At 44.2% G+C, this 21,147-nt stretch overlaps 1 protein-coding gene across 1 annotated transcript in view; it reads right to left on the reverse strand.

Moving 5' to 3' along the window:
• fto (FTO alpha-ketoglutarate dependent dioxygenase) overlaps positions 1–21,147 on the reverse strand; it is a 99,491-nt gene that overhangs the window by 62,560 nt on the left and 15,784 nt on the right. The window contains exons 2-7 of the mRNA XM_018738965.1: positions 17,824–17,901; positions 17,000–17,711; positions 14,921–15,040; positions 12,416–12,495; positions 11,870–12,013; positions 8,442–8,561 (exon numbers count right to left, since the gene is read on the reverse strand). Of these exons, the coding sequence (XP_018594481.1) occupies positions 8,442–8,561; positions 11,870–12,013; positions 12,416–12,495; positions 14,921–15,040; positions 17,000–17,711; positions 17,824–17,901 (1,254 nt within the window). The remainder of the gene's footprint in view (positions 1–8,441; positions 8,562–11,869; positions 12,014–12,415; positions 12,496–14,920; positions 15,041–16,999; positions 17,712–17,823; positions 17,902–21,147) is intronic.

Below are 21,147 nucleotides of genomic sequence, written 5' to 3' on the forward strand. Positions count from 1 at the left end.
TCTGAGAAGCAGAGAATGGGATAAAAAATGGCACTCCCTCGAAAGGAACAGCAGACAAAACCATCCTCAACAAGTGATCACGCCCAAAAATGTTTTCCATGCCAGGCAAGCACAGGCTTTTGTTCTGAGGGCTATAGTCCATTGCAGAGCCAACTGTTGCCTGCCTTGCCGAACATATGCTTCCTTCAGATGAGACCCAGAAAAGCGAGGAGGCTTTGTTGTTGTTCATTTGGTAGGAAAAAAGAAGGAAAAATCTGTTGGGGTCACAATGAAAAAGCCCCAAAAAGGCTTGACACCAATACAACCCCTGTGCTGACATCTCACACAAAGGGCGGTGAATGTATGTCCTTTTAATGGTAAAGCACATACTCGGTGTGAACGAACTCAACAGATGTCCCTCTGTGCCGTCAGCCGTGCGGGTTCCACAAAAGTCCAGCTTCTGCCTTTGCTACTTGCATCTAAAATTATAAAGCATTAAACATATTTTCAGGTAAGCTGGTTTACAATACAGCCAAACATACTGAAGAACCACGGGTAGCGGAGGGCAGTCAATATTCGCTACAATCTCCTTTATGAACATGATAATTGTGGGTTTTATTACAAGACCTTGTGTTTATAAATTATCTCAGGCTTAGAAAAAAATGGTTGTTTACACTATAAGAAAGCAACCATTTATTTCCAGCACCACCCGCCATATACACAAATCAAAGGTTCACTTTCAATTGCTTTTCAAATAAGAAACATATAATGAATCAATCTACTGAAAATAAAGCCCTAATTGTTAACACTAAGAAGTGTCTTCACAAAACAAGACTCATTCTTTTCACTTTTTCAAAATGGCTCAGAGCCACGATCGGTGCTGTAGGTTCCAGGATAAAAAGTACTCTGTCTCTCGGGTGATGGTGAAGGGTCAGTGGCGAAATACTGGGATGGTCTCAGAAGCCGGTCAGACTCTCCTTCCACTGTTATTATGATCATTGTCAGCTAAAACACATGGTTTGCAGGCAGGTGGTATAGTGGTTAAAAAACTAGACTTGGGACTGATACATGCAGCTTTCATATCCATGATGGAAACAGTGGTTAAGCCAAACTGTAACTGGATGCTCTGAAAGAAATGTAAAAATGTGTACAAATGGAAAAGTGCAAAACAGTACACACTGTAGTCCAATTTGCATTTTAAAGGCATTTGTTAAATAAACTGTCAGGGTAAAATAGGGCTCAGGAAACAGCTTTTGTTGGTCAACACAACCTTAGACTTTCACAATTGGAAATTTGTCTATTTCATCCCACTTCCCAAAAGGAGAAAGTTTATCCCTCTTTGAACACTTAGAATACATGTTTTTCAAGAATATATATTATTTAATACACACACACGCACACACACACACATTTTCGGAACCGCTTGTCCCATACGGGGTCGCGGGGAACCGGAGCCTCACCCGGCAACACAGGGCGTAAGGCCGGAGGGGGAGGGGACACACCCAGGACGGGACGCCAGTCCGTCGCAAGGCACCCCAAGCGGGACTCGAACCCCAGACCCACCGGAGAGCAGGACCCGGTCCAACCCACTGCGCCACCGCACCCCCCATATTATTTAATAGTATATGATAATTAATATTTTATACAAAATATTTTTAAAAAGTCTTTTGGTAACAATCATGTTATCTAAGGCAAGCAGAGAGAAAAGATGAGTTTCTCCAGTAAAATTAGCCAGTTGTATAAATGGGGTAAATAACTGTAAGCATATTAACATTGCAAGCCGCTTTGGAGGCAAGCACCGGAGAAATAAATGTCAATGTAAATGCAATATTCAAGTGCAAGTGGAAACATCTCACACTTTTCCCAGCATTCCTCACAATGCTGCCTTCTGCACCCAGCCGCTGTGGATCCTTTCTTTCCTCTTTCATCTTACTTAAAATCAACAAGCTCAAATCAAAAGCACGTCACCCCTCTCAGTTAAAGCTCTATTAAGGACAGTATATGAAAGAGGTATCTTTCCCCTCCAAGCCCTCCAGAAATGATCTACAGCATCTTTTTGATAACATCTCTTCTCCCTTTCTTGATTTCCCAAGCGAATCAAACAATTTTCCAGTCTTTTCCAGTCGGGATCTTCCATTCTTTCTCTAATTGTTCAGCATTTTGCCTTAATGCACTTAAAGGCTGAATGTGAAGGAAGCAGAAGCGATTTGGGGATATTAAAAAGAGCACGGCACTGTCGCTTTAGGGGAACGCAACCATGAATCCCACTCTTTGATGCGTTTTGAAAACGTGACATACATCATCATAATCTTGTCACAGAGGTACACCGGTGCAGCTTTTCACTGCTCTTTGCATGTGGTCCAGGGTTGGCCCGAGTGTCAACGACCAGGCCACGGACAATGGCGATTTCACATGCGCATGCTTAGCCGTGCCACAATGGCTAATGTGTGTAGTAAAAAGGGTGCTCCCAGACAGGAAATTAGTCCTCGGTAACAAATGTTTTCACTTTGGTTTCTCCTGGCTCACATGGCACTGGCACGGCACTGAAGCTACCCTCCCTGTCAAATGCGATTAGCCTGCGCAGTGATTAATCTGTCCTGGCTTGTAATTCCTTTTACCACTTTAATGGATGTTATCTTCCCCTTGTGAAGACTTATCTTGACGATCTCGGCGAAGAGGAAATGCAGGTAAATAAATGAATAAGGTGACTGAAACAGCCGCTAAGCGGATGAGAGATTATTCGCTGAACGGGCTCATTTGTTCCAAAGTAAACGAGACAACTGACATCAAAGCGTGAAGCATTAGAATCAGCAGCGCTGTCAACATCCCAGTTCTGGGACAAACAATACTGAATCACCACATCACTCTGCGTAATTATACACCGCATATTAATGCATCAAGTGGAAAAACAGTTCAACAAAATATAAACAAAAACTTTTGTGCAGTGGTGATATACATGTATTTAGCATTTCTAAAAACATTTCATTAAAACTGAGCCTCATGGAGTACTGGGTCTATTTCAGAATAGAGAAGGAACACACACAATGTCTACACCTGCTTGCCCCGAGCGGAGTCGAGGAGAGCTGGAGCCCAACCTGGCAACACAGGGTGCAAGGTTGGGACACACACACACACACACACACACACACACACACACACACCCCCCAGACGAGACACCAGTCCTCCGCAAGGCACCCCAAGGGGGACTCGAACCCCAGACCCACCAGAGAGCAGGACCCGGCCAAATCAGCTGCGCCACTGCAACCCCCCCGCCAGAGAAGGAACAGTCACCACAAAATGCAAACACCAGTCTATAATAGCAGATTCTGCTGTGCCACCAACTTTACCAGTCAAAATGTCACTGCAGACATCATAATTCAAAGTGAAAAAAAATATATACTTACGCATTTTGATGTACTACTTGCAATCACAGTTTTAGTTGCAGTTGTCACGTTTTTTTCTTAGGTTTGTGACTTTAAAACGGAAAAAATGGTGATTAAAAAGTAATACTTCAGTTCTGCGGAATACTGCAATTATCCACCTACCTGAAATTTATATGTATTTATTTAGCAAATGCTTTTCTCAAAAGCAACTTCCAACAAACTCTATGTGGTATTATGAGCCCACACACACCTTATTCACCAAGGTGACTAACACTGCTAGATACACAACTTACACTGGGTCACTCATCCATACATCAGTGGAACACACTCTCTCTGTCACTCACACTACGGGTGAACCTGAACAGCATCTCTTTGGAATGTGGGAGGAAACCAGAGCACCCCAAGGAAACCCCCACAGAGACAGGGAGAACATACAAACTCCATACAAACTGAGCAGGGATCAAACCCACGTTCTCCTGCACCACCCAGGGGCTCTGAGACAGAAGCGCTACTCGCCGTGCCACCGTGCCGCCTTCAACGTCGTGCTTTAAATTTGATGGGCAGACAGATAGCCATCCTAAGCACAATTAAGTGTAGAAAAGAGGACAAGGATGTTGTCAGGAACAACATTACGTTTGAAAGAATGTCCCATCAGAGCACTGGGTGCAGAGCGAGGCGCGAGAAGGGTTAAGGAAGAGGGACCATCTCGACCTGCTGCCTGGCGTTGATGCTCTTGTAGATATTGTCACACTATGTATCCTCGGTAGAATTCCATTCAATATCTCTGTCTTAAGGTACAAAGCTTTAGGCTGTAGTGGCTTTGGGAAACATAAGTGTTCTTCTTTTTTCCAGGAGCGCTGTATCTGTATGTGAAATTCTCTAAAGGGGTTTAAGTATTTACCCAGAGCACTATCAGCCGCTTCCTAAAATTCTGCTTATCCTGTTGAATAAGCACTTCAAAGAGAATCGGCGATACCTTCGCCTGGAACTTCTGTGGTGCCCCCCCAGCCCCCGCCCCCTTCAACCCACCTTTTCTCGTGCCTTCATTTAAAATCACGATCGGCTTCTTAATGTAGAAGGAATCATCATCCTTAAAATTAATAACATCAATAATCCCGGAGTAATTTCTACTTTAGATACCAAAGCCAAAAGCTTTGTATTACCTGAACTAAAGTGTAGCTCGAACGTACACGTTTTGCTGCAATTATTAGCTTCGGGATTAAACCTCTCCACCGCGTTGCCCGATAAGCCTTTGTCACCAGCCTCCTGCAGCCGGAGAGGGTGACAACGAAGGGAAATTATTGTACACGGTTCTACGTTCTCCCCCGTGCACAAAGAGCTTTTTCAAACAGCAGCAACAATTACAGACATGAACGGTCTTTTGATAACTTACTGCCTAATTCAAGATTACACTCGGTTTGCGTGTTGTACACGTGCGCAACTTGAGCGAAATGAAATATACACAGCAGGAGGACTGAGAAATTAAAGAACAGCGGAAAATGCTTCGATATCCTCATAGCACAGGACTCCTTGGGCGAACCTCTTTCGCTTAACAAGCCCAAGAACAGCAAAAAGCACCATATATGGGATCCCTAAAATGCTCACGGTGAAATGGAAAGCTGCATTATAACATTTATAATGTTCTACAAACACATTAAACAGAGGAATAGAGATAAATTGCCCCAAATGACCTTCAAATAATTATATATACAGTGCAATTTGAAACTGCAATGAAATTGATACACTTTAATAATTACATTCTTGGCTGTGGCCCACCGAAGTCAATAAAGGTTATTAAGGCCAATTGCTGTCTAAATACATTACAGCTAGAGTAAACTGTCTGTCGGAGGCCAAGTATTTCATCGCCAATATGATAATTCATTCTCTGTCCTGGGGATTTTCAAGTCCCGCCTGTGTCTGCACTCTGCCATACAAAACCAGATTGGATTTGCTTAACCTTTTGGGTTTCGATCAAACAAGCCTGCATTGCAATAACATTTAAATTGACCCCCCCCCCCCCCCCCCCCAGGCCCACTCACCCACCCACCCACCCAACTAACTCACCTCCCTCGTCTTGGTCAATAACCTAATCAGTTATCGATGCTGACCTTGCCAGAGAGTGTGTAATTGTGGCACACTATCTGAGAGCTTTCAAAATTGTTCTAGAAGATTTCTATTAACATCAAAGATGAGCCGGTCACTCGGTAAACCTCAACAATCATATTCTGCTCCAGTGTGAGCCGGAGCTGTGAGCGTATAAAGAAGAGGGGGAAATGACAGAACGGCATCACGCACCACTGTAAATAATGAACCGCAAAGCCACCGAAATTCTGTAGATTCCGAAGCGAGGACGTATATTTAGAAGAGCACTATATTTACACTCAACGTATATTAATCTTGTTGATATATGCCGAGCGGATTTTCATCTTTTATGAGGCATCGCTCCCTGTCAAATGGGAGAAAACTGTTGAAATCTCTTTTCATTCCATTGTTTTTGAAGTCATGATGTGTGCAGCAAAAGATGTAAGGAAAAGTGGCAAATTAACGAAAACCTGCACTGTGTAAACAGAGCTGGTAAATAAGCCTAAGTCACCCGAAGTGCAGAGAAAAAAAAAAAAAAGATTAAAAATACAAAAATTATGTCTAATGTAGATCTTTACTTAACGACCTACACAAAAAATATAATATAATATAACGTAATATAATATAATACAATATAGTGTATAAACATTCACAATAAAGTCACAACCGGTCTACATTTGAAACCTTGTGCGGAGGCCCCATTCTCTTCTCTTTGTCAGCGCGGCAAAAGCTATTCATTGTTGGACGTTTTAAATGAATGTCAGTTTTGTAAGAGCTGCGTGATAGCAGACCCATGGAGACACACTCTATCCACGGCATCTACGAACAGTCTCCTCAAGCCCCCCATGCACTTCACAGGAGAGAGCCGCTTTCATGCCCCCGTCTCTTTTACCCAGAAAGCAAAGCATGTACACCTCCTTTTTAAATGGAAACCAAGAGGCAGAGATTCATGCTGCGCTTATCTTGATGTTGCACTCGCCGATAATGCCTCAAATTTTCTTACCTCCATTAAACAAAAACACAAACATTTGAATAACCTTTATTTTGCCCGCCGCTCACTCACTATCTCCAGACTTTACGTTTCTATTTAGCAGCTCATAAATTCAAAAAGGTAATAGTTTTGCAAAAAAAGGAATGTTTTTTATCAGAATGTCATTCAAATGAAAGGTGCAGCATTTCCATCACAACAGAGTGCAGGCAGAAAGTGTTCCCCAGGGAGGACCATGTCACCAATAAACGGCAGCATTAGAATATATTCCACAGAGGAGACTTATATGTAAGTGGGACTTAAAGGACAGTGATAGCAGTATCAGGATCACATCAAAGACATTTGGTAAAAATGAAGATCATATTTCTTATTATATCTTGTTAAAATAAAAAAAAATCTCACATTTAGTGCATTGTAATTTACAGTATTTGAAAACTACAAAACGTAATTTACTTTAAATATTTAAATGTTTCTAAAAATGCATATTTAATATAGATAGAAGAAATATACAATCTGCCATTTATGTCACACACGACAGTTAAATACTGTAGTAAGGAAGGAAATGTTGTTCTCATGTAATAATAATAATAGTAACAATAAACTAAAAATTACTTAACCTTTCAAACCTTGCAGTGTTTCAGTTGTAAAGGTTTAAGTTAATTAAAATCCACTGTTAAATTAAATTTTTTGAAAATCACAGCTTGCCCATAAAACCAACAGAAAGAAAGTACACAGTACTGTACTGAATGATGTTTAAAAACATCAGAGGAGAAATATGAATTTGCAAGCCCTAAAATAATATGATAACTGAACAAAGTAAAATGCACATTATTGCCTAAAATAAAAATATTAAGCATTCACTGCATAATCTGAAAAAGTTGAATTACATTTTCTTTCACTTTTTCACACAGCACACGTGTTTTACTGCCGTGTATTTCTCACTGCAAATGTGTATTACTGTGTTTAATAAGTAAAGTTTACCAGAAAACATCACCTTAACATATAAGTTTTACATCTGAGGTTTCAGCATAAATTGCACCTTATTCTCACTGGACAACTCAGACACAATTTAACAGTGAATTGAAAAACATACAGTGTAATAAATAAAATCAATACGATGAAAACAGTGAAAGCAGCAGAAAAGAAATCGACCAAAAAGTGTAGGAGAACCACAGCGCTACCCTGTTCATCCACACAGGATCCCATACACATGACAGCGCTGTCACATGTCCACAGTCACAGCACCGGGCCTTGGAATCAGGACCGGACAGAGGACGGACAGTCCAGAACCTCACATCGGCCAATTCCTTAACAATACGGCCTTTAAATAATTCACTTGCATTTGAAAGATGTTACCAGCACACAGACGTATGAACTATAAATGAGTGTTCCCGATTTGCGCGTCCGTCCCCTTCCCTACGCGCCACTGTGAAGTGGAGTGAACTTGCAGGATGGCGCGTCGTCACCTCTACCGCAGCCGAGTGCAGAGTGCCTTCCGGATCCCCAACAGCAGATTAGATTACTACTCGCTGGGGCTCAGCTGCGAGGACACGGCGCAGCGCTCTGACAGTGACGGTGATGCAAGAGTGCCCCCTGCTGACTTCCCTCACAGGTACGAGGTTTTACTTCTGCACAGTGCTCCAATGTCCGTACAAAAGGAGTCCTGGACCTCCATGAAAGCTACACCGTAAACAGCAATGCTCTTGTTGCCACCCCTTAATACATCATGAAACATTCATAAAACAGGACATGTGAAAATCGTGACATCACCAGTCACAAGAAATGTTGATGTCCCTCTCAGCAGACCATCGTCTCACACAGGATCGTTGCCACAGTTCTTATCTAACACTCTGCACGGTACTAGTGAACGATACACACTCAGATATTATAGAAACACAAAAGGTTTGCATTTAAATAAATGAAAAGAAGACCACATTGAGAATTCGTATCTAATGGCATTACTGAAGTCATAGACATGTCGTCGTCACCATTTCTCAAAGCTCTCTTACCAGGCTCTCCATCTCCTTCCAGACCTCCTCCAACTGCTCCATGGGCTTATTCCACCAGTTGCAGAACCTGGAGTAGCGTCGTCCCTGGAACCAGTACTGGCGCAGCCACTCAAACTCAACCTGCAAAGAACAGGTCGTCTCCATTGAAAGATCGGCACAGAACAGTACACTGAACCAGACCCCAACAACATGACCCATGGGTGCAGGTTTAGCACACAGTGACCCAACAAATAAACTACAGTCATTCATCAGTCTGTCCTAAGATACTGGAACAGATTAGCGGTTATGATATTGTATTTTGGCAACTGGTAAAGCAACAGCAGATCAGCCAACATTATTGCTGCTCTATTCTTCAGCTCAAAGAGGAACCTTATCCATGCAGCTATCTTAATAACAAAGCTCCAAACTCTCTTTAAAAATTGACCATCCATCTTCCCATTTTTCAGAAGTTCTTAAGATGTCTCCTTCCACTTGAACTTTACGTGATTTTTTAAAAAAAAAGTGAACAGGAGAGAAATCTTGGGGATCAGAGGTGCACCTACAGAATGACATGTAACTAATGGATGAGGGTTGGGCCCGAGTGTCCCCTCACGGAGTGGGCCTGATGTCATAAAACTCAGCTGAGCTAGTCCCTTCCCAGCAACCCTGTTCCACATTCTACCCGTTTCCTCCTCTTTTGCTCCACAGCTCTGACTTATGGCTTAGCCCTTCGTTCTCCCCACTTAGTCTATTTTTTTTTACAGACAACCGAGTTTACACTACGGATCAGTTCATTATTTCTATCATGGAATCATTTTCATTTCACCCCTTTGATGTGGTGATTAAATCCTCCAAAGGATACCTAGCACTGGCGGCTTTGTGTGAGCACATGCATGTGAGATTGCCCCAAATACAAGAGCTGGAAATGAAAGGTGCTTCCAAATGAGCTGATACGCTCTAGATACCCTACCCCCAAACAACACAGAGCCAGGGAACTGTCAGACAAACACCCAATTGTGACGAGATAAAAAGAAGCAGAGAAACAGCATCATATAAAGCCCAGTGATGGCCAATGAAATGGAAAGATCATTCTAGGATGCAACCACTTTAATTACAAAACAGCTTGGTCTAATGGCCCTCAACATTAGTCACCTGAAGGTTGCAAGGTTTGCTCCTCCACTTATCTGATGGACAGAGCCTGACCACAGAAGCTGACATCAAGGGGTCGGAGCACATGAAGGCGGAAACATGGGTATGAGTACAGATTAGGCGAGTCACATAAGGCACCCCCTCACCCAACCTTTGAAAGAAATGTCAAGCTTTGTTGTAGCCCAGGCATTCACACAATGTGCCACATGACAATGTGAAGGTACAAAGTCTGAGTGTATGTCTAGCAACCCCCACTCACAAGGACTCCCCCCACCCCCAGCCCCCCTTTTAAAGAATGATTACAGTCTCTGGATTAGTGTTAAACCAACTGAGCTGCTATGTCGCACGGATTGGTCTAAAAGCTACTGCTGAGCCTGTGGCCATGTGCCTGTCATCTGGTGTCAAAACATTTTCCTGTGAATCATGTGAAAAGACTAAATGCCACCTGCCCAGGTGGACAAAATCTATGTTGTTATTCTGTATCTGGTGAGTGAACTTGTGTCTGTCATCTGGCTAGGTGACACACTAACTGCACATTAGCCCCTGCGCTCACTGTGCACTCACCATGGTGACCCCAGAGTTAAACTGAACTAACCCCTTTCAATTTAATGAGCCTGGAGTCCCCCACCCACACCTCGCAGTGTTCCCTGACCCTGCTCAATCAATTTCCGCCAAGGCCCCCGAGGTGGGAGATGATGAAATCCCAATCAATACACCACTGCTTTTTCCAGTCTCTTTCGCTCAGAATCCAGCCCTCAACATCCTCCGCCCAAAAGCTTTGCCGGGTTGGCAAAACCACCACTCCCCCAGCTGGCTCAGCACCCCGGCCATCAATCACAGCTGGCCGATCATATATTTCTCCTTGCACACTGCAGCTGACCAAACAATCCTCTACTGGTGAGGGCCAGATATCTCAATTCTGGGGCCTGGCCTGGAACTCACATGGCAGATCGCATGGTTGTGACAGGCCTGGGAGGTGCGTTAACAATGCTAACAGCATCTCCAACAGCAGCGGGGCATCTGAAATGGTTGGCTCATTCTGCAAAGAACCTGGCGGAGATCCTACATAATGTATCTGTGCAATAAGGCAAGAGAGCTTGAGACCCTCTTACGCTGTATATATAGTTTCGCACTCAGTTTTAAAGGAATGTGACAACACACTGCAAAGCTTTTATTTTTCGCCATCTCCATGTGTTTACTCCACAACGACAGGCTTCAGAGACCTGCTGCGGGGACTGTTATGCACTCACCCGAGATGTGACAGTAAGGCTTTAAAAAAGCGGAGATTCTCTAATTCGGGATTTGCATTTCAAAGTCGAACACAGGACTCACTGTTACCAATGCTATCCCCAATGCCAGTTATAAAAAAACCAGTGACATAATAAGGAAGGCTCATCAAGATGCTACTTTCTTGGTATTTGACCTATACATCAACTTCTACTTATGTCTTCCAAAGAAAAAAAAAAAAAAAAACTAAAAAAGGAGCTGAAGAAATGTTTAATCATCCACAGTACATTCAGTCCACAAGACAATTTTTAAATTCAACTGCAGTAATTCTCAAAACACCTTAAATACCACATGTACAAAAAGGCTATTCTGAAAGAAATGTAAGGTGACTGCTGGTTTGGTCAATCCAGATACAACTCACTTTTATTATAAATGTGTCAATCTAGGCTGAAAAAATGAGAAGATAATAAATAAAAGAAACAGTAATAAATCAGAGTATAATTTAGGCTTGCCTCTCATGGGCAATTTGAAACAAATAGACTGATCAATCACTCCAAGGTCAGGTAAGGCTACTAACCTCACAAACATGATTTTGGTTCATTTAGAAATTGAGTTCCCTTCCCCAAATTAGGCCCCCAATTCACCAACAACCATGGCATTCAGTTCTAACCCAACCTCACATAAAACAGACAGCACACTCACAACAAGCAGTCACTGTACTGTCTTAGTAATGGATCTTGTTTGTCGGTACCTAACTCTTTTTGCTTGGAAGCATAAATGTCAGGCGTGGCCTTCCAAAAACCAGTAAATAGCAAGGTCATCTCTGCGAGCATCAAGTTATTTGTACTGCTAACCCGGGGTGACTTCTACCAAACAAGTTCCTGGCATAAGATATACGATGTGTCACTTCTTCATATCCACAGCCTTCAGCAGGAACAGCAGCCAGCGAACAATGCTGTGTGCTTCACCATGTGGGGAATTCAGAGTTAGACATTTTCACTTCTCACAAATAACAGCTTAAGTGGGGGTGACACAGGAAACCATGCTTTATGTGCAGCAGCACTTATCACTACCTCATTGTGAACCTCCTCAGACAGCTGCAGAGTTGAGGGTGACAGGGAGCGCAGGGATTTGCAGCCGGTGTCTGGGTCTGTGGACACGTTATCTAAGGCCTCCTTACAGCGCCTTCGGATGTATTCTAATGTACCTGTGGAGCACTGGGAAAACACAAGTGGGGAATGCGCATCAGAAGATTTTCGCATCCAAAGCACTTTTAAAGAAAAAAATTATTTCTGCTCTCAGACATCTCATTCCTTACAAGTTTCATGCTTGAAACAGAATGCAAACTCTTGACTCTCATACATCGACTGTCCACGGTTCCCCGCTACTGCTCACTAAATAGCTTACGAAACTGGCCACTTCTCCACTATGATAGTCAGTGCACTGCACGCAGAAATGCCTGTTGCAATACTTTCCCACATCCCAAAATCCAACAAATGGCACACTGTACTGCGCACCGCTCTGGCCATTAAGCTGCCCATTACACTGCACCCTATACAGGACACTTTACAACATATGCATAGACAAGCAGCGTCCCAGCCCTCCGACCTGCAGCTCACCTCGGCCACTCTGTGGGTGGAGCTAAAGCGAGACATCTCCCCTGCCAAGACACAGTGCTGGTGGGTCCGGTTCAGATCATCTAGAGGGAGAATAAGAGAAACCACAAAAATCTAATCTAGTATTTCTGAAATACGTGGATGACATTTAATCTCGCAGGACAGAGCTGACTTATTTTTAAGCACTTGAACAAATATCATAAGATTTTGAAAGAAAAAGGATTATCACTCTTTGTTTTTGTCCCAGTGTTCTTCAACACTTCAGTAGGACTGAGCGATCATGATAGGTCAAAAAATATGAATATACAGAGATGTATGTTTGCAGTTTACACTGTTCATATTTAGATCAGACAAGTGATTTAAATGTTGAAGGGGAAAAACAAAAGGATCACAACAGAGTATTAATGCCAAATTATTCTGCTTTCTGATGACACTGGGATTATGTCTTAAATTACAGATGAATCGCTCATTTGACATTTAGAAGTTTAGATCCAATAATATATCATCTGCTTGAGTCTGACATTATGAATATATAAATTAAATTCCAGGCATAAATATTTATTTTCTGTCGTCTTTGCCTTCTCCTTTCACCGAGTCACAGAGAGGCAGGCTTTTAAATCTATTGGGTAAAACACGTTCCAAAACCCCTGGCTGTGTCTGTCCTGTAAATCTTATTATTTACTAAGCTCGGTGTCGGACCCGCATTGTTTTTTTATCTACTAAAAATCCATTTGGCATCAATACAGTGATTGAATTTGTAAATAAGTGCTTCAGCATGAGCAGTTCACGGGTGTGACATTGACAAAACATGTAAAACAAAGCAGGGTGTAGAGGCAAACCGAGGGTGTGTATTTAATCTGAAGAACCTGTACTCAAGAACACAAAGGTTACAAACAAGTGTTTCCTATTGCTGAGCAGCATGCGTCCTTCACTCAGTGAAAGGTATGCTTACTATCACAGTACAACTTCAAGAAAGAAATTATATACCAAAGAAAAATAATCCATACTGCATAGAAAATATAATCTATACACCACAGAAAAATATGACAGATTTTTAGAAAAGGCTCAGGTAACTGTTAATGTGTTTCGTCTTTTAATACAGGTTGTCTATAAGGCTCTCGGAGTATGAACAGACATTTTAGCAGGACTGTGTGGTTTTTAACAGGGTCAGGGTCAATATCATTTTTCAATTTCTCCTGAGTTCAGTCGTTTCAGAAATTTAATTCACATCAATTTACTTTGATCAATTCCCATTCCTTAAAAAAAAAAAAATATATAAAAAATCCCATGATTCACTTTCAATGTCGGAAATGAGACGCACAATTCAGTTGTGTAAATCAGTTCCATCAACTCTTAAACTGACCCCCAAGTCCAGTTCCCAAATGCAATTCAAAGAGGTGACACAATTGCCCCAGCAGGTAAAACAGAAGAAATGAATGGAAACAGGGAGCTCAGACCCCTGAATTCAGCCCAGTTGCAGGAATTTGAAGGAAGAGGCTCAACAAATACGAAGCACACACATTACGTGGTGCTTTGGGTAAGACACAGATTGCATGTGTGATCAAACGGAAGCATCAGCATGTGCATCGAAGGGCAACCTGTAGAGGATATAATGGCCTGTTATATGGGCAGGGGCATGCTGGAGGAGCCCGGTCCCAGTTACATCAATCGCCCTCCTGATGAGGAGGCCCAACACACTGATCACGCGAGGTTTATCTCCCCCGGGGCCAGGGCATCTGCTGGGCCCATCAGCGTGAAGTCCTGATTTATACACCGCGTGAGAGAACCACTGCTGGGGCAGCTGGTCTCACGTTTCCTTCTAGACGCCATCAAGATGAAGTCACAGCACTTCATAAAACAGCAATCGGGGTTTTTAACCTTTCTAAAGTGGGCAGTTTCATGGGACCCCTGACTACACATGAAGGCAAACTTCACTTGTGGGAACTGCTCTCCATTTCCAGCTCAGTGTTGCCCACAAAGATAAAAGCATCGAATCAGAAATTAAAGCAGCCAGATACATGTGTGCTTCCTGCAGAAATTCCTCATTTCTGACATGGGACAACGGGGTCAAACATCTTAGGAGGAAACATCTGACATGAAGACAAGGGCTTCTGTCATTGTACCAGGGTAACAGAGTATAAGGATTTCTGGAAAACCACCAGTCAAGTATGAGTATGTGTGTACGTCTATATGAGGGTGTTTGGACACATAATGACTTCTGGAAATAATGGAAGAGGTTTTTTCCACATGTCTTACTCATGCCTGTTCACAGTTATGCAGCCATAACCTTCGCTGCGAACTATTTTCTACAAGAGTGCCTCCCCTCGGGACTCTCACATGCTTTCCAAAGACACCTGTCCTCATACATGTGTCACAAAATGCACTTTGCCCATCTAATGATCCTACTAAGGCTTCGCCCAGTCTGCAACAGCAACTCTGTAAAGAAATGTGTGTGTATGTGTGTGTTTGTGTGTGTTTGTGTGTGTGAAGAGTCCCAGAGGACCATACCCCTCATGTAGTAGCAATCTCCAGACTGCAGTGGAAGTACCAGGCCCGGCGTGTTGATGTCCCAAGCCACCTTCAGTCCCACACGCCAGCTGGCTGGAGCCACGTCTTCAGAGCCACCACCTGTCCACATGAGCATCACCGTTCAGCCACCGACCACTTATGTCACTCAGTAACAATATTTGATAACACTTAAGATTCCTGACTTGGCTACAATATCACACATATACACAGGACACAAGAAAGTGTATGTTATTATTAAATTATTATTATTAAATTTTAAAAAATGTGCTCATGTGTAAGTGCTGGACGTTTTGCACTGCAGCGAGAACCTGAGCCCTGCAGCCACTTGTTAATGGGAAAGGAACAGTGACAGCAGCACGCGACACAGCAAATGCCCAAAGAATAATTAAGTGTGCTGCTCGGCGGTGCTATTTTGCAGTGTGACTGGACTCCATGCTTCTCCTCTGGGCTCCTCCGCTCAACACTAAACAGATGAGAAAACAAGATCGGCTCCACACCCTTCAGGAAAATCAATACTAAAGTCCTTCTATCGCTCCCTGCCCTCCCATTCTCCTCTTCTTTTCTCTTCCCAGATAAATTGTAACTTAATTTCCGGCAAATGCTTTCTGAAAGCTGTAAATGACATTGCTCTCAAGCACTGCAGTGTGATGAGGTATGAGATTCCCACACAGACCTTTGCTCTGACAGGGTTACCTCTGAATTTGATCAGCTGTCGTACTCCATTTCTAAACTTTACCTATTTTTTTATTTAGTTTCTCTATTTTTGTTCCCAGTTCCCATCCCAGGATTGGCCTTATCCAATTCTCCTTCTACCCAGGAAGCACATCACAGCTGACATGTGCTCCTTTCATTTCCATCTCTGTAGCTGCTCCACTCTTTTCTCACACTACAACGCTACTCCAGAGACAGCTGGTAGTGTAGTGCTTTGAGCTGCTGCCTGTGGACCCAAAGGTCGCAGGTTCGAATCTCAAATCTAGCCCTAGTGCCCTTGAACAAGGTACTTACCCTAAAAATTACCGAGCTACACAAATGGGTAAGCAATTATAGGTAGATTAACATTTTAAGTCGCTTGGGAGAAAAGCATCAGCTAAATGAAAAAATGTAAATCTATGGTTGCAAAGAGCTGAGTGACACAACTTGCACAGTTGGTAACTAGCAACTCCAGGGTGCTCACGAGCCAGTATGGACGCTTCTTTTAGATATCCGCTGCATTTAACCCTTGTCCCATCCCCAGGAAACAATGTCTGCCTATCGCCAATTCCAATATTTTCAGCTAGACAATTCAAGCAAAACAAAGGGTACAGAAAGAGGCAGTAAAACAGAAGAGGCGAACAAAAGACAAAATGACTAAAGCAAAACAAAACAGACTCCATATTTCTTCACAAAAACAAACCCCTGAGAAAGGAGCAGGACATAATCAATAGTGTGCTGTCGCGAGGGTACATTTTGGCTGTAGAAACTGCAGAAGATGCATGCAGTGCACAACACAGCCATGAGTCACTTGAGGAGAGCCCAGCGCCGATCACACTTCAAATGGTCAAATTCAAGCTGGTTGTTGGTTTTGACTTTTCAAACTGTTGTGTTCCGTAGGAGCTCTGCAGGGCTGCACTTTTAAAGGTAACTAGCACAGGAGCTGCAGTGGGTGACACAGTGGTTAGAGCCTTTGCCTTGTAATCTGCAGGTTGCTGGTTCAATTCCCACATGCCTGATGAAGGTACTTACCCTGAATTGATACAGTAAGAATACCCTGCTGTTTAAATGGGTAAATCAATGCAAAGTGGATTAACATAGCAAGTCACCTTGGAAAAAGGTGACAGCTAAAGAACACGAATGAGGTGAAAACTTGCAGGAAGCGTAGCTTTGGTCAACAAAGTCTTCAAACTTTGAGTAAAAAAAACTGGAAATAACCCAATGTGGAGAAATATACCATCTAGAGTAAAACAATCCAGTAATTTGATAACAACAGATTGAGGAAAAAAAAGAAAAAATTACTTTTGACCAGAAAAACAAATATATAAACACCTCTGCTAAACTGCTGCATGCAGTGTGTCCTCTTACCCTCGACTTTGTCATCCTGGCAGCTGTAGTTATACACAGCAACCGAGGAGGATGGCACCAGGTTCTCGTCATGGTGCCAGCCCACAGCCATCTTGCCCATGCCGTAGTAGGGCTCCTCCTTCAGCTGATCCATGGTGGCAGGGTCCATGTAGTTCAGAAGGGTGACATTAAACTGTGCTGTGCAGGGCGAGCCCTTGGAGCACTGAGGCTGAGGGGACCCTTCGCTGACCTGTGGGTCTTCGACATCCCTCCCATGGTCGCCAGCCTCTCTGCAATTGACATCTTCACAGAAGAAGCGGTTGAGCTCCCAGAGTGCCTTGCAGGCTGCCCTCAGCTCCTGGTCACAGCAGGCCTCTGCCTTTCTCTCCCCTGCCCCCTGGCCTTGCCCTTGGACTTCCCCCTCGTGCTTTTGCGCCTTCTGCTCTTCCTCTTTGGGCACCCCACCTTTCTCTTCCTCCTCCTGCTCCTCTTCCCCACAGTGCCAAGGAATGGTGAAGAGGCGTGTGTTCAGGTAGCGGTAGGTATGACCAGGCAGGCCCAGGAGGGCACGGGATACCGCGGTGAAGACGTCGCGGCCACGAACCCGCACCAGGTCCCGCAGCAGGCAGCCACGGCCGTGCAGGGAGCAGAGGGCAGCCTGAACTCGGGCGTGCAGGTCAGGGGGTAGTGCGTCGGCCCGTCTGAGGACCAGGCCAGGATAGCTGGACTTCCACTGTGTGACAGCAAAGACCAAGAATGACATTGTGTCTACTTGCTACTTACTGCGACGAGACGTTGAACCGGTCACAGAAAGATTTAAAAAGAACACTGGCTGCTCCACTCACCAGCTCCTGGAACCCTGGGTCTGAGGGGGACAGGAAGGGGATTCGCTGCCCACCCAGCTCCTGCAGAAGCCTCTGTCTCTGGTCAGGGATGATCAAGCTGTCAATATTCATGGAACGCACAGCTGCATACAACCCTCCTATTATACAAAACTAAATTAATCTATTATACCTATGATATCTCCTGAGCTGCGGGATGTGCGGCAGAAACCACAGAGCTGCCATTTAATCTTCAGTCTAACTTTGCTCAAGGTGTTTGTATTCAAAACATTAATGTTCTTTCCCTTTGGTATGTACTTAAGCACACTGTGACACGTAAAGGGACAATCACACTTTCTATGTAGCTGTACATCACAGAAGCCCCAGAACAATCCTGATTATGTACATTTTAGACACTCTCCACACTCATTTACGTCTATTCATTTAACAGACTCTTTCCTCCAAAGAGACAGATTTATACTATGTAGTGTTATGAGCCCACACACCTTATTCACCAAGGTGACTTACACTGCTAGATACACTACTTACACTGGGTCACTCATCCATACATCAGTGGAACACACTCTCTTTGTCACTCACACACTATGGGTGACTTAGAGTTACCAATCCACCTCAACAGCATGTCTTTAGACTGTGGGAGGAAACCAGAGCACCCAGAGAAAACAAAACACACAGACACATGGAGAAAATGTGCACTCCACATATACTGAGCGGGGATTGAACCCACATCCTCTAGCACCACTGAAGCACTAAGGCAGCAACGCCATTTGTGCCACCGTGCCGCCAAATACTCACAAAAAATCTAATGGATCCATAAATCCACTAGGTTATTTGTGGTTATTTAGTTTATTTTGGAGAAATACACACACACACACACATTTTCAGAACCGCTTGTCCCATATGGGGTCGCGGGGAACCGGAGCCTACCCAGCAACACAGGGCGTAAGGCCGGAGGGGGAAGGGGACACACCCAGGACGGGACGCCAGTCCGCCGCAAGGCACCCCAAGTGGGACTTGAACCCCAGACCCACCGGAGAGCAGGACTGCAGTCCAACCCACTGCGCCACCGCACCCCCCTTTGGAGAAATAATAATAATAATAATAATAATAATAATAATAATAATATACACACCATTTTAATGACAGTAGCAAGTTAATACAGTTATAGAGTCCATAACTTGGATACAACAGAGTATCCCGCAATGAGATCACTGTATTTAATAAAATTATGTATACAGCATTTTGTGTTAACTGGATTTATGTTACATATGTGAAAATGCAACGAGAAACTGCGACCCAGATATATCAGGTACATATAACTCTGCCGATGGGCCAATTTCAAAGTACACAGGTGTTCTATAAGTAGATGCCATGCCAAGCACTCGCTGTTAGATGCTTGGTCAATGTTAAAGACTCTCCACATGACCTTTCAGTCCTTTTTACTCCTTTACACACCCAGGATGAACCACTGCGATTTTCATACCAAAGGAAATGTGAAGCTGTTTACAGGAAGCATGCATCATACATCATACATAACCAGATGCTCAGAGCACACATGTCACATTTCTGCTAAACTCATGATGTTTTATGAACGCGGACGAACCCCTGCCAAGACTACAGATGACTTTTGAAAGGAAATCAAATGTGCTGTTAATAACATTAAAGTGCAAACACATTAAGGGTCTATCGCTACGTGAAAACATAAAGGGTTTATAGAGAATGGGAAGAACGCAATGAGCCCTCCCTCGGTTTCACATCAAGGGCAGCAGAACTGTCTGAGATCAAAGCCCATTCCTGCAATCTTCCTCAAATAAAGTCCATTCTACTTTTAAGGCTTTACAGTGTGTGTGTATGTATATACAGTATATGTGTATGTATGTATGTATGTATGTATGTGTGTATGTACATTTTCAGGATGAAGACTCAGCTAAATAGTTCCTCTTCAGACCCAAGTTAGAGGATCAAATAAAATTATTGAAGGAAATTAATGAATAAATAAATGTATGTCTGGACATGCAAGTGGCAGCTCTGCAATATACAATATTCATGGCCAGTTGCTGGTCAAAGGACGGCAAGCAGGAAAACAAAGCCGACAACCTGACACATATTCATTGCTGGTGTCAAACGGCAGTTCGCTGCGAAAAGTCAGTACATTAGGCTGATCCCTGGAGCAAGCGGAACTCGGGGGGGGGGGGGGGGGCTCCGGGTGGGGGGCACTTGTCAGCCCGGGCTAGCGGCAGCCACTCAGTTTGATGCGTAGACAAACACGCAGCTGGTCCGGCCGGCGCGCACTGCCTCTCCGCTCACACACAACGGAGCTGTCACGCACATGTCAAATGCATCAGGCCGCTCGCAAATTCCAGAGAAAAAAAGCGAGACAACTCCAGCGCTCTGCAACAGATGGGCTCTGTAGGAACAGCGGAACAGTGCGCCTTTGAAAAGGAGAACAATAATGCAAAAAAGGCCTGGCCCCACACCCATAACTCAGAGGCCAGCTCTGTGGGTCATTCATCTGAACGCTGCTTTTAGCCACACTGCTGCAGTAAAAACTCAGTTTTTAGAAATGTGGTCGGAAGGTATGCGATTAGGATTATTGGACTTCATAACATTCGAAACACTCGTTCAAATAACACGCTTGTTCGAGATCAGAAGGAGTGTGACAGACTCGCATCACATCGTGACGGGGTGGTGTGTGCATTTTCCACCGGAGTGTTAAGGGGACAACCTCAGTCGGCACCGCATCCTCTAGACTGTGCACTCCTCCGGCTTGGAAGGGCTATCGGGGAGATGAGCAAAGGCTCATGGGTGGGAAGAAGTCGGGGGGATGGGGGATGTGCTCTAACTAGGTTCCAAGCCCTAAAGAACCTGTGGCGGGCGTGGCAGCAAGGGAGCGCAACCAGGAGAATCCTCGGCAACCACCCTACACACATGGAGTGGGAGGGCACTTAAAGCCCCTTGGCACACACATAGTAGAGCCCTCTGTTTATACAGTAACCTGTTCGCTTTCGTGTCACACCAAGTACAGAAACAGCACGCTCGCGTGAAACCGACACGGAGGCCTACGTTTTGGCGAGGGGCCTGTAAAACATCAGACACCTGCACTGCCGTGAGCAAGGGTGTCAGAAATTGCTTCCGCGCCGCCCCGTTTGGCTCCTAGTTGCCACATTCGGCTGCTGGGTGTCACTGAGGCCTGGCAATGCCTGCCCTGTTGAGGGAGCCTTTGCGGGGCAAGGTGGGGCCTCGCACCTGAGCAAACAGGCTCCTACCCACAGGGCTCCCTGTCCCTGGCTAACGGCTGCTGAGGGGTCACCTGGTACGTAAACTGTA

Source organism: Scleropages formosus, chromosome 7 (genome assembly GCF_900964775.1).
Source record: "Scleropages formosus chromosome 7, fSclFor1.1, whole genome shotgun sequence".
Taxonomy (NCBI): Eukaryota; Metazoa; Chordata; class Actinopteri; order Osteoglossiformes; family Osteoglossidae; genus Scleropages; species Scleropages formosus.